This window comes from Catharus ustulatus, chromosome 5, assembly GCF_009819885.2.
Source record: "Catharus ustulatus isolate bCatUst1 chromosome 5, bCatUst1.pri.v2, whole genome shotgun sequence".
Taxonomy (NCBI): domain Eukaryota; kingdom Metazoa; phylum Chordata; class Aves; order Passeriformes; family Turdidae; genus Catharus; species Catharus ustulatus.
The window spans coordinates 65,059,140-65,073,525 of record NC_046225.1 but is presented as its reverse complement, the minus strand read 5'-3'; the positions used below and the strand labels follow the sequence as shown (position 1 = coordinate 65,073,525).

The window sequence follows — 14,386 nt, the reverse complement described above, 5'->3', positions numbered from 1 at the left end:
GTAAAGGGGGTAGTAAAGGGGTTGTGGGGCAGAACGTACCCTCCCCAGAAGGTGGCACTGGAAAGCCAGGTGTCAGCAGTCAGGAGTTGCAGGAAAGGAAATTACACTTGGATATAAGGGGAATGTTCCTCACTGGAAGAGCAGTGCAGTGAACAGATTGCCTAGGAAGCTGTGGAGTCTGTACCCTGAAGGCATGCAGAACACAGCTGGACAAGGCCTTGAGTAACATGGTCTGTTTTGTCTTTGTGTTCTTCATGGTCTTTAAAATTGGCCCTGCTTTGAAGACCTCTGTAAGTCTCTAATTTGCCTAGATTGGTATATTCTGTGAAAATATAGTATAATTGCAGAACGTGATTATTTGGTGAATTTTCTGCAATTTCATTTGAAAAGATATAGACAATTTCATCTATCTTTGAACTTTTTATCAGTTTGTTTTGTTTTGTTTTTAATGCAACAGTTAAAATATAAGTGTCCTGTACCAAAGTTCCCCATTTTGGACAACTTAAGTTCTGAGTTTTTAGGACTAAGATATCACCTTTGGATGGTACACATTGGCACATTCCTTACCTGCTGCTTCTCAAAGGAAGTTGGGTTTACAGACACTTTCAAATATTTTGAAACCTCTTTTAAGTACTTGAATTCCTTTATCATTTGAGCCCTGGGCTCCTAACAGCATGCACTTGATACTTTTATCTTACATTGGATATTGTTTGCCTGTTCAGTCACAACAGTGTTGTTCAGTGCTTGCACATTGAAGTTGATAGTTCATACCCAACTGCATAGATTTATATTTTTTCTCCTTCTGCAGTTGCTTTGATCACAGAGTATAAGATTTCTTTTGTGGTCACAGGCTAGTAGTTTTGAAAAACAACGTAGTTAGAATCTTCCATTTAGAAACCATGTTTTAATGTTTTCATTTGATTTCCTTATCTTAATGTATCTAAGTTTTTTTAGCTGTTTCTTTTGAATGCCAAGGCTTAAGAGCATTATCCATTCATGCCTATCAAATGCAGTAGGAAGTAAATTGTTCTGCTTTTTGTTAGAGCCTGCTCATTCTTTGTTTAACTGAGACAATTGCTAAGGAAAAAGTACTCAGGAATGTCAAGTAGCAAACTTTAATTTGCTACCTTGTTCTCTTATAAACAGAAATGAGAGATTTAAACATGGGTGCGGTCTTTTTTGAGCAGAGCACTCACTTTAAGTCAAACATGCTTTTCCTCCTGGAACTGCTTGTCTGGATTTGCTTTAGGGATAACATTTTTTCCACTAGTTTTCATTCAACAATCACCCTGGGTTCCAGCCATTTGGGCTCCAACCATTTTAGGACTTGTTTCCAGTAACTGAGCCTGAATTTTTAAGAGCCCAAGCTCCTGAATGTCATTCATACAAGTAGCATTGTGTGTCCCAGCTCCTCTGGAGCTCAGGTGGGGAAAATGAGAGCACAACTGGAATGCTGTGTGTTTCACAGTTTGCAGTTTGGGGCTGGGTTTGGGGCTATAGGCTCACTTCACAATAAAGCTCATAACCTGGGGTGGAAAAGTGAGGGTCACTGACTTCAGCAGAGCCACTTCACACTGCTTAACTTGAAAAATACGTGTGTGGTGTTTCTCATTCCAGGCATGTGCTTGTGTTGTGATCAGTAGAGCGTGTTTATATCAGATTTCAAAGCCTTTTACAAAAGGAGCCATTATAAAATGGAAATATGCATTAGAATTGATGTGATATGATGTGAAAAGTAATTTCTGTGTGAGTGGAAACACTGTAGGAGTGAGCAGAGATTAGATGTAGAACATTTATATCACAGACGCACTAAATTCCAAACTAAGGGAAACTGGAAAATCTTCTTTAAGAATAAGGTATTTTGTGCCTCAAACAAATGACATTTTTGAAAGTCATTACCTTCTTTATATTTTCATAATTTATTATGAATTCCAAGTTTTGTTTTTACTTATGAATTTTCTTAATTATACAGAAATTTTTATCAGCTGTCACCTTAATGCAATGACTTATGTCAATATAAGTAATGAAAAGGCTTGTTTGAATGACAGGAGGGTGACAGATTGTCATCAGAGATGTTCTGTTTGTATGCTGTGTAGATAATATATTCACATACCTGAGAGAAATACATTATCCCAGCTTTTTGTACCTTTATGGATGATTCAGCTGGGAAAAATACTGACTGTACAAATCTTCTTGCTGAAGATTTTCTGTGTGCCTTGTGATATTTCCCAGGAGGTGAGATTGGAAGTACCCTGCAGTGGTAGTGCTGAGTGGAACGCAGCTTTTCTGTGAGGCTTCATGGTGCCCTGAAATACTGGATGAGATACAGCCACAGATGCAGGAGCCTTGCAGAGGTGCTTGGGGTGATCTGGGCATGGGGAAGGGTCTCAGACTCCTTTCCTCACTGCTTCTATTACACTGCTTTCTCTGGGGACCTTTCTGGGGACCCACATTGCTGTGTGGAGGGGGATCTGCAGATCCTGCAAGGCTTGGCTGCACAAGGGCTCCAACTATTTGTGTAGCCTCTAATTGTCCTTATCTGGGGCAACTGCAGGTGCCTGCTGCCTTATCCTCTGATCAGCAGACTGCCCTAGTGATCTTTTGATTCCTTTTAAAGTTCATTAGGTGGCAATTCATGCCATTTCTTAACTTGCCCTCCCCAATCACATAATTACTTAATAGTTCCAAATATTTATAGAGCATGAAGCTTAATTAGGCTGTAGATGAGCATAACATTCAATACTCCCTTGGGAATGTGGCACATGGCTAATTACAGCTTTGTAATTAGCCATGCAGCAGGCTTAGAAGAAACCTTTGAAAAGCCTGCTGAGCCCCAGCAGTGCAACAGAAAGAGGGGTGAGGAGTGCAAACCTTGTGAAAGCAAATTGAGGATTCAAAAGTCAATAGGAAAAAAAAATTCCAGCAAATTTTAATGGGCCATCTGAGAGTTTTATTTGGGCTAACCTTGAGAGGCATGAGAGAAGGAAGTGGAAGGGCAGTGAAGAAAAGACAAACTGGAGAGGGGAAGAAGCTATTATTTTCTAAGTGTTGAGATACTTCCACAGTCCTGAATCTTACTACAGGAGAAGATTGTATGTCATCAGCAAAGCTTGTGCACCAACTTGAAGAGCTAAGGCTTGATTATTTACATGAACACTCACTTACTTGTGAATAAACCTTCTCAATTAATCCTTATTTATTTTGAGTATTTCTCATACTGAAATCTCTGGAGAAGATCCTGTAGCTTTTATTTCTGGATTTTTTGTCAGAAGTTGGAAGTGTCACAGGACTTTGAATAAAATGAATTGAAGTAGACAGCTACTTAAAATTACACTCTATAAAACTGTGTACTCAGTAGTGCCTCAGAGAGACTGGCTGCAAGAGTCACTACAGATTCAAGCAAAGACAGTGTAGTGCTCAGCTGTCATTTCCCATGAATATAGCAAAACAAAGAGCAAAAGAGAAACAAACCTGAGGTTTTAAATTCCTCTAGGAATTAGGACCTTGATTTTTCTAGTCTTCAACTCATCACGTGCTGCCATCAGTGAGTTCTTTCATAGGTTCAATATCGACTCATGAGGAAATAGGATCTCCTCTGAGTTTCCTACATCAGCAGGTTTTCACATGAGGACTCCCATCCTGTTACTGACCCAGAACAAAGATGCTTGTGAAGCACTCCCTGGTCACCATGTACTGCAGTTTTATCTTCTGTGACTTATTCGTACTAATCCCACATTCCTAAGTTTTGGTTTTGGCTGTGGTCATTTTCTTTACAGGGCTGGTGCGGGGCTGTGTTTTGGATTTGTGCTGAATACAGGTTGGAGATGAATGGGAGGCTGGGAGGAGACACAGCCAGGACAGGTGACCCAAACTGATATAAAGGGATACTCCAGACCTTGTGAAATCGTGCTCAGTAGATAAAGTGGGGGGTAGAAGGAAAGGGGAACGTTTGGAGGTTTTTGTCTTCCTAAGTAACTGCTGTGCATGATGGGCCCTGCTCTCCTGGAGATGGCTGAGCACCTGCCTGCCCATGGGAAGCACTGAATTAATTCCTTGTTTTGCTTTGCTTGTGTGTGGCTTTATCTTTCCCTATTAAACTGTCTTTATCTCAACACATGAGTTTTCCAGCTCTCACACTTTCCTTGATCCCACTAGTGCATTAGTGAGTGAATGGCTGTGTGGGTTGCCAGCTGGGGTGAAACCATGACACTGTGTATTAGTTTTGAGCATCTCTGAATTTCATTGAAAACTAAATTATTTATGGGAAAAAGAAATCTCATTGAATTAAATAAAGATTATAACTCTATTTAGAAATATTACTGGCTTTTTAGCAGACCACAGAAATAGAGACAAGCCTCATTAATTTATAGTGAAAAGCACCACTTCTTTCTGAGATAACACTCTGAAGCAAGTATTTGAATGTGAAATTAATTACTTTTGTTCTGAGAGTAAAAAATGAGGTCATGTTTCTGCTGTCATTTTGATGTTCGTGTTTCATAGAGGATGGTGATTTTCTGTTCTAGTGGTTGCAATGCAGTGGAGAGGTTGAGCTCAGTCCTTGCTTAGTTCTGTATATCTATAATAAAAGCCTCAGATTGACACAAATAAAATTTTATCAAAACAACATGATGCCATAGTCCTTTCTGTTGTAGCAGTATCACACTTAACTATGTCACAAATGCTGATATTCTGATGCTGTGAGGTCCAGTACAGCAGTCATTGAGAAAAATCATCTTTAAACTGCTTCCCATATCTTTTAGCAAGTTTTTCAGGTAGCATCATGTTAACATCATAATGTAGCTTCCAAAATTACCTCACTTACACTGAGTTCAGAGCGTGGGTAGAACAGGACCTTGGTAGGTCCTGTGTACTCTCCTCAGTGTCTGCAATGTGCCCAACCTTGCTGCTGATGCAGAGCAGAGAAGGAGATTGAGTTAAGCTGCCTGAATATGGCCAAACTGTCACAAAGGGAATTAGGAATCACTTACTAGCACACTGTAAAACACCCAGACTTCCTATGTAAACAAAGCCAACTGTAGTAAAAAAAAGGAATTAATGTTGCTTTTGCTAGTAAGGTTGGCCGTTCCTTCCTTTAATGGCCCAGTGATGCATTATTAACATAGCTGGATATTTTGAGCTGATACATTACTGAAAAAAGAAAAAGGAAATCATGTTCTTGGCCTTGTAAGGCATAGCTTCACACATACTCTCATACCTAAGATGAGCATCTTTCATTTTTCCTCCTCATAGATTTTGATTTCCCTTCTTTTGTTTGACTAATGAGAGAAGGTAATGCTTCAGTTAAGACAAATTAATATTCCAATACCTGAGAAGAAAGATTAATCAATCCAGGATTTCTTACTGGTGCGATTTTTTTCTGCCTTTAGATTTGTGAAGACCTCTAGGTTTTAAAGCTTTAAGGAAAACTGTTAGGAAAGTCCTAACAATAGTGCAGGCAAAATTTAGCATCACATATACATGGAAAAGTGTGACCATAAACTTCTGACACTGGTGTATTCCCCTGGTGTTTAGACCCTTCACATACTTGTAGGTATTTCCATATTTTACCTTAGTCATCATTTGGCTGAGCTTAGACATACTTAGGCCTTGTAACCTTTCCTCATAAATCAGACTGCAGCCCATGATTACTTCCATTGCTTTTATCTGAAGCTCTGCCAGTTTGATGATATCTTTCTGGGACCAAGGTTTTATTCCAAATTTGAAGACAGAACTTTTTGCTGGGGGGTCAGTCCCAAATTGGGAGCCCATGGTGCTGAAGAAGGGTATGGTGAAAGCTTCTAAGATGCAGGGACAACAGCAGGAAATTGTTAATGGGGGACAGACTGGCATTCTCAGAGAGAATTCAGACCAAAGGGAAGATGTTCCCCTCTACCAGAATTATTTTTGCATGTGGATAAAGCATTGATGGAGCAAGAAACTGCTAATAGGGAAGTCAGTTTGTTAGTCCTTGAGATGAGAGCATATGTGGAAGAAAACTAAAAGCAAAGAAACTCTCTAATTGAATGGATATGGAAATGAGTTTATGCTTTCCTCATCTCAGTACTTTGTTCCTGGGCTGGAAATTGTCAACTGCTTTTGGACCAGGCAGCACCAAATGAGACCTTCTGTGAGGAGGAAAACAATGGTGCTGCTATAAAACAAAACTTAGGTGTAAGAAATAGAAAATGAGTGTATGCAAAGATGAAGGTGGTGTCATCTGGGCACTGGCAGATGAGCACAGTGCACAACAAATTAATTCTGGCTTGGATAGCTGCGTGTGGATCAAAGGCTCACTAAGCCTGAGGCAAAGCAAAAGGATAAATGGCAAAGTACAACATTGGAGAATGAAGGGGGAATTGCACAGCTTGTGCTGAGATGGGTGGCAAGCTTCCTTAGGAGGGGAAGACGTAGCAAATGTTTGGCACTCTGGAGGAAAGGGGTGATTTGATTTAGGGCTCATTGAGTTTTCCTCCATTGACCTTCAGTACTGGAACAGATCTGATGAGACTGCAGCAGTTTCTCTTAATACATGGTAAAAATTACCTCATGAAAAGAAAAATGGTGAAAACATAGTTCTTTTAAAGTTCTATGTCATTTTCTATGGTTTTGGAAGATTGGCAAGGTAGTTTTACCTGCAAGGGTATATAGGCTTTCTCATTTTCTCTTTGAATAAGAGCTACAGTTTTCTATGGCTTTCTCCTGAGTGAGATGTCTTGAGTCTTATCCACAATCTAGAAAGTAAAATAAAATAAAATATTATGCACTTTGCTCATCCTTTTTCAATTCTACAGCCTACAGACATGTTGCTTGCTGTGGGAAGTTGCTCAAGTTAAATGTGATTACATTTGTCCACTGGATTACCAGGAAAATATTCTTAAAAAAGCAATGCAGAGAGAAGTTACTTTTTCTTTCTGAGCCCAATAGAATTAAATTCTGTCAATGAGAGGTTGTTTCTAAAATAGATTGTCAGGTGTGGCACATTTTCAAGTGAAAAATGATCTCCTTTGCTAAATATGCATGGTGTGTTTGTTCCATGCTATGGGCAGTGCTTATGGTGGGTTGCTGTCATTTGTCAAATGAAAAGTGAAGGCTCGGTTCCAAGATCTTGGTCACTGTTGTTCTGAATATGTGGAATCCCAAGGGCAAAAAAAAAACTCCAAGGCTGTCCTTTCTTAAGAAACAAGGACCCATGTTAACCAGTCAAAGTAATTATACATAATGACTTCTTACAAACAATTTCTTTCATTTTCTTGAGTAAATTGCATTAAAAAGATGAAGTCTCTGTTAATAAATGGAAAGTGAAATTTTAATTCCAAATTCATTCACATGTTTGCCTTTTCTGCCTTTTCTGTGTGGATGCTAATAATTGCTAGGGAATTGTTATCCTTCCTCCTTCCAATTCTTTGGTTTTTTTTTTTTGTTTTTTTTTTTTTTAATATTAAAGCATGAAAACATCAAATAGAAGCGTATTTCTTGACATTTAAAAACCCCCGCTTTATCCAGCCTGAATTTCTGACTTGAGTCTCTCCCCATGGATAAGCACATTTTGGATTTCAGCATTTAGCAGTATGCTCTCTCCTTTGTTACAAGGTTGCTATTAGTGGACCAGTGTGGTGTCCACTGCTCTCATTAAAGATCAAGGCAAAGCAAATCCAACTCTAAAATTACACTGTTATCAATCTCTTTAAAGTCCTGGAATAACTTAAATTTGTCTCAGTGTGCTCTGTCATCAGGCACCCTGGATAAACATACTTTCCCCAAAAAACCATAGCTTCTGCTTGGTTAGAACTATATTGGAAAGACTACTTTTTTTCAAAAGTCAGTACTTCCATCAATAATTGCATTTCCCAGCTACTCTGAGCTCATTTGGTTTCAATGCAGTCTTTTCCAGAAACAATTTTGGAATTTAAATGCAAACCCTAATGCATTATTTTGTGGTGTGTTTTAAAACTAAGGGCAGAAATATTCCTGTGCACAGACAAACTTAATGATATCTTTTGTATTTTCATTTTCAAGAGGCATTTGTCCCCTGAAGAGTTCCAGGAAGTCTTCAAAATGAGTATTGAGGAATTTGATCGTCTGGCACTTTGGAAGCGGAATGACCTGAAGAAAAAGGCCCTGCTTTTCTAACCCTCCTGGATGAAATATGTGCTTAATCAAAACAAAAATAGTCTTGCCAGAACTATCACATGCACTTGCTGTTGAACCATTGTCCAGCTTCATTGTGTTAGTATGTGTCAGGGAAACAAGACAGATTAGATGGTAATGTGTTGGGATACAGACAATTTGCTAATCTTGCATTTCCAGCTGGTTTTGTCAGTAACTCCTGGTCCTACCCACTTTACAATGTGCAAAAAATCTAGCTTTAAATTTATTGTTGCTTGCATTTGTTGCTTGATGCAAATGGAAATTCTGAAAGGATGTGAAGAAAGTGTAGCTGTACACAGGAAATGCATCCAACATGTTGTTCCATTCAGTTTTATAATGCAATTTTTACAAAATCAAGTAAGTAATTATTATAGAAATTTTCCAGCGGGGGATCAGCTGCTATTGAAAATATGGGAGAAGCCAAAGAAAAGCATATCCGCAAGCAATTATTGCAATTGTTTATCTGTGGTACTTTTTAAGAATGAAAGCAGAAATATGGAAGCACCTTAATTCTACTTCTTATATTTAAACACAGCGTACTCTTTAAAAGATCATATTTGTCTAGAAGGTAACTAGCTATCTTTAATTACAACACCAGAGTTTTTATTTTATTAAGAATATATTGTGACATAAAACAGTTATAATTACTAATATGTATACAGACCTACTAAGATTTAGTTCCATTCATCAGGAAAACTGAAGCCTTATACGAAACTGGTTTAAGAGTGTATTGTGCCAGTTGACTGTGGTTTCCTACTAGTTTGGGGTGTTTGAAGAATGGTTTTTTTACATTTCATGCTGATAAAATACCATGTAATCTTAATTACTACCTAGATAGATATATCTATCTATAAAAGAATTATTTTCATTAAGATATGTCCTAGTGAAGGCATTCTTACTTTCTCAGCTTTACACAGTAAGCCATGAAAACTGTGATGGCACTTGATAGATGTGGAAATGGAACAGTTCAGCATAAAATGTAACAAAAAAAGCTTGGTGTGCTGTATCAATAATACAAACAGTTAGAATCAAATACATAAAACCCTCATGCATTACAATTTGCATGTTTCTGTACGAGCCAATTTGAAAAAAAACCAACTATGTGATACCAGTGCAGTACCTTGAAACTATCTTAAATAACAAGCAAAGCTAACAAAATCAAGCATTTGATATAAGTGTTAGACCTTACTATCTCTTCCAGCTGAAAGACTGTATTAAATTTAATAGTTTCATTTAATCAGATGTATGGTTGCTGACAAAGAATGTTTTAAGTGAGTTGCTAGTTTTGTGTGATACTAAATGAGCATTACAAAAAGTACATTTTTCAGCCATGTGTCAGTATTCTGCATTTTTACTGCCTTGGATGTTTGTACTCACCTCCTACTTCACTATGTCTTTTTGCATTTCCCTTAAGGTAACTGGTTAATATATGCACTACAACACACAATTTCAACAGGCCCAGCATTGGAAAAATCATAGCATTGAACATGCCTTCTTCCAACTAACTTTCAAAGTCCATGCTGTTGGAAATAAATATTTTCTCATGACCTAAATGTTTTGTCTGATGATACAAATGTTTAAAAAAATTCATTAAAACAAAGACATAACTGAATGAGTTTGCTAATGTGTGTATAATTTTTTAGATCATGTTGCTGCTCTGGATAAGGTCTTCCTGTGATATTAATGTAAATAATATCTAATTTCAATTGAATTTGCTCACTGAGGAGAGCGTTGAGTGTACCTTTGAATGTAAAGTTGGTCTTGATTTAAACAATCCATCAAGCAGCTGGCACATCTCACCAAGCAGAAGTTGCTTCCCTGGTGATGTGCAGAACCTTCAGCCTGTGTACAGGACCATTAGCCAGTTTCAAATGAGAGGTCCTGATCACATCTAGACCACATCCATAATGCTCTCCAACCTCAGAATAGCTTGTTGCATTATTTTATGAAAACTGGCAGCCCATTGAAATGGGCCAATCCTAAATTTGACCAGCAGGGTCCATTGCAACCATGAAAAACTAAATCCAGGAGAACAATTGGTTGGAAAGCTATTAAGGGGAAATTTGACATTGGTGATGACTACTCTTCCCATCCACACATTACAGGCATCTTCTCAGGAACTAAGAAAATCACAGATTGATAAAGAAACCCATGTATCAGTGCAGATCAGGTTCAGCATGGATTTTTGTAAACAATTTGAAAATTTCTTAACCACAGCAGCTTTTGCATTGGTGTAGGATTCAACTATGCTGTAATACAGGAAAAAGTGCATTACTGAGCACCACAGACACTCAACAGCTCTGTGCTGCTCCACTGTTTTATGCCCCAGCAGAAAGTGAGTGGTGAGCTCATGTCAGCTGTTTGACCCATTTACACTGTTTTGAGACAGGTCATCTGTTACACTGTCAAGCCTTAAAAGTGTCTCTTGGAGGTCCTTGTCCTACCTGAGCTAAATCAGGCACAACTCTTGTCTTGACTTTTTAGCTCATGAGCATCAGTTCTTATCTCAATGCCCAATTCTATTAGGAACTGTAGCCCTTCTTCTTTCTATATTTGCTGGCAAATTCCTTTGTCATTCTGTGCTTCCTTTTATGGTCTGTGAAGAGAAAAAAAGCTTTTCATTCACATCCCAATTTTCAAAATGTGAGATGAATTTCCCCTATCATATTCCTGTCCACTGAATATAAAGAAAGCAATCCCTCTGCAGAAGTGCACATTGCAGACTATCTAATCTTGGATGAAATTAATTCTATGCCTACAGTCTGTTGGGGGAAATAAACCAGTTTTTACCAAGTCAGTGGAATACCAGTCTTAAACCACTGGCAGTTCCTAGACCAGGTTACCAAATCAGTTTCAAGCAATCAGGAAAGTACTTTGAATTGCACAGATCTCAAAAAAATCCCTAACACAGTAATTTTTTGTGCTCATTCTACTATTCACTAAACAGGCATGCATTCAATGCCAAACACGCAAAAATGTTTTAGAAGACAGTCAGTTTATCAACTTACGTTCCTACTACTGGCCAAAACCAAAAAGGAATTTTGGCTTCCATACACAAAACCTTTGCTGACTTTAGATGAACAAGTACTCTTGTGTGTCCTTATTTCATTCCCATGAAATTTTGAAATGGTCTGTAGATGTCTGTTCTGTGCAAAGGTGGCACAGGTCGGTAAGCTGTTCATTTTTTCACGTGATCCATGCCAATGTATCACTCTATATTTAAAGCATCTATGTCATATGGTGCAGTGACTTATTCAGTTATGCTCTCCTGCCTAATTCACATTCATAGTATGATATTGTGTGCTGGATTTGGCACCAGCCAAACATACCAGTGTAAAAGGGCCATAAAGTGAGTAGCATTGTAATTTACTTCACTGCTAAGCTGTCTGTACATCACGTAAACTCCATAAACCAGACCATAGTATACAAATTTCTCTTTCTAATATCTATCATGTTTTCACTGTTTAACAATTGCAAATTGAAATTTTAGTCATGTAGTTTTCTTTCAGGAACTTTGAGTATCTAATTAAAGTGGATAGACTGACATGCACAGTAAATATTCAGGTTTATTTTAATAGGGTTCCATATGCTAATCTTATATAGTATTACGAAATGGAAAAGGCATCCAGAGTAATGAGATAAGACTTTGCCAGAATGTTCCATCTGATAGTGTGGTCTGGTGTTGGCAGTAAAAAAACTGAGTCTTGACTCATAGGCTGTTTTTTAGATAATGCTCTTTAGAGTTATTAAGTTACTGTTCTATAGTCTTGTTTTCAAGGCCATCTTCAGCATTTTAGTAAGTATGGATGTGGCTATGCAGCTCAAAAGGATCAATATAGATCTTGGAGAAACTTATTTTGATATGTATACAAGAAGCAGGGGAATTCTGTCAGCAATTTCATTTTCATTCTTGGATTTGAGCTGTATGTCTCAGCTGCTCCTGTCAACCTTATGTAGGACCTAATTCTCACCTCATGTATTTTAAATAAGACATGTCTCAAACTGAGCAATGAAAGAGCCAGCATTTCATCATCACAGTCTTTGAGACAAAGGAATATGTGGGGTTTTATGGTTGCTGAAGGAATAGCTGACCAGCAATTCCAGATAGGAAACCATGCATGCCAGGTTACCATATAGCTGTCTGAAAAGGCATTTTTGTCTGACCTTTTGGTATTTCTTTTCCTTATGGTTAAGGGGAGAACTATGAAACTTGTAATTGCAGAAACAAGAAAATGCATAGTTGTGAGACAGTACCTGGAATCCAATAACCCTCTGAGACAAGGCTAATTTGACATGGGCAAAAAAGATATAGTTCAGACCAAGAGAGATGCCAGGTCTTACCTTCTACATTTTGATTCTGAGGAGCTATCTATTTGACATTTCCCAAGTGTGACCAAGATGGACCAATTATTGTACTAACTTTTTCACATACCTGCAGGAAAATGCTGTTCTATTATTTGCACATGAGCTACATGAGCTCCCAGGCACTTCTGTCTGGCACTCAACTCTGGTGCATGAGATTCACAGTGTCCTTATATTCATGTTCTCCTGCTCCTTGATTTGTGTGTGAGGAAAAGTACAGGGTCATTTTATAAGCTTCCTAAGACCTCAAATGACCTTTGACCAATGTGATTACTTGATAGCCCTCAGTTGTGGTTACCATTTTTCATGTATTTTGATTATCTGAAAAAAAAGATGACTGTTATTAATATCACAATGACAGATGTGACTCTCTTGCACATGTAAATTTATACAGGATGCTTGCATCCCTTCTTCACCTCTAAGCTGCCTCTGTGGTATGGCTAAATCTTTAAAGGCTCATAGGAGCTGCTGGCTCAGGCTTTTTGAGTTTTTGTATCTCTTCTCACTTTTTCTAGTTTGTGAAAAGCCATGTTGGGAAAGGTGGTACTCAGTAAAAGTGTGTGGCAATGAAAACCAAGATCTCAGTAGTTTAACCCCAGGTAATGAAGCACCCACAGCAAATTGCATTTTGTTGTGTTATTGCAGCAGGTTGTTACTCCCTCTTCACAACCACCATCTCTGAGAGTTACAGCTCAGAGAAGTTAGTTCTAAATGCTGCTGCTTTCCATGGTTTAGGGCACTGTGTTCCTTCCCCTCGGTGTCTGACGTCTGTGCACGCAGGTACGTGTGAGTTTGGGATGAGTTCTGTGTGTCTGCAATGCTTGGACAGGCATCTGCAGCACCCAAGCAGTGGGACCAGCCAGTCCTTCCCTGCCAGCCTGGACAAGCAGCAGCTCCACAGGGATCAGGAGGAGACCAAACCAAGGCAAAAGCAGCATGTCCCACACAGGTAAATGTATCAGAATTTGGGCATTGTGTCCCAGCTATTATGTATTCATCTTTTGTTACAAGTTTGGATACTGCTGATTTCTGGTTTTTAGTCTCATTACCTTTGTGTCATGGATGATTTGCTGTTGGTCTGCTTCTTCCATTTGCTATGATACATTCCTTTCTTTCATCCTTTACCTCATCTCTCCACTAAAAATTGCAATTTTTAAATTTCTTTCAAGATTAAAACCTTTCTTTGTCCTTGATAGTTCTGCAAATTTCTCTCAGCCCATTGTACCTTGTGTTCAGGAATGGTCCGACAGAATAAAAGCTTTTTAATTCAAGCACATTAACTTCTTTTTTTCTTTTTTTCTTTTTTTCTTTTTTTTTTTTTTTTTTGGTTTGGGTAGGTGGGGAAGAAGAAAACTAAGAATGTCTGGCTTTTTTATTACAAATCTACATTATGCTGATGCCTTGCTTGACTAACCCCACTCTTGCAAATTGATGGTGGTTTTTTCCATCCAAGTGGACATGATTCTGAACTCTGACACGAGTCACTATTATTTCTCACACCACTACTACTATAATTTTTTTTCTATTGACTGATAATTAAGAAGGCACCATGATTGATAGCAAATTAAACAATTGAGGTTGTTAATGGTCTGTCTGAACTTCCTTTCAGTTCTCTGACCTGGAATAATTCACTTGAGGAACAGGGTTAAAACTCTTCACATCACTTGACAATTTTGCTAGTCAGGCTTTAAAAAAAAATATTCTCTCAATTTATGGATGTGGAGCATAAACACTTTGAGCTTCCCATTTTTTCCCAGTTTTGTTCTAAACATTTTTTATCTGACAATTAGTTTTTGACAGATGGAAGTGCCAGGAGGACTGTATGAGTTGCTGTATAAGGATCAAATTCTTCAAACTGCATTTTTTTGTTTTAATC

General features: G+C 38.2%; 1 protein-coding gene across 15 annotated transcripts in view; it reads left to right on the top strand.

The window, feature by feature from the left end:
- Positions 1-9,760, top strand: part of ABLIM2 (actin binding LIM protein family member 2) — a 128,265-nt gene extending 118,505 nt beyond the window's left edge. For all 15 annotated transcript variants that reach the window (XM_033061247.1, XM_033061242.1, XM_033061238.1 and 12 more), the window contains one exon: positions 8,017-9,760. In XM_033061247.1, the coding sequence (XP_032917138.1) occupies positions 8,017-8,130 (114 nt within the window). In that variant the 3' untranslated portion in view covers positions 8,131-9,760. The remainder of the gene's footprint in view (positions 1-8,016) is intronic.
- Positions 9,761-14,386: the final 4,626 nt, after the last annotated feature.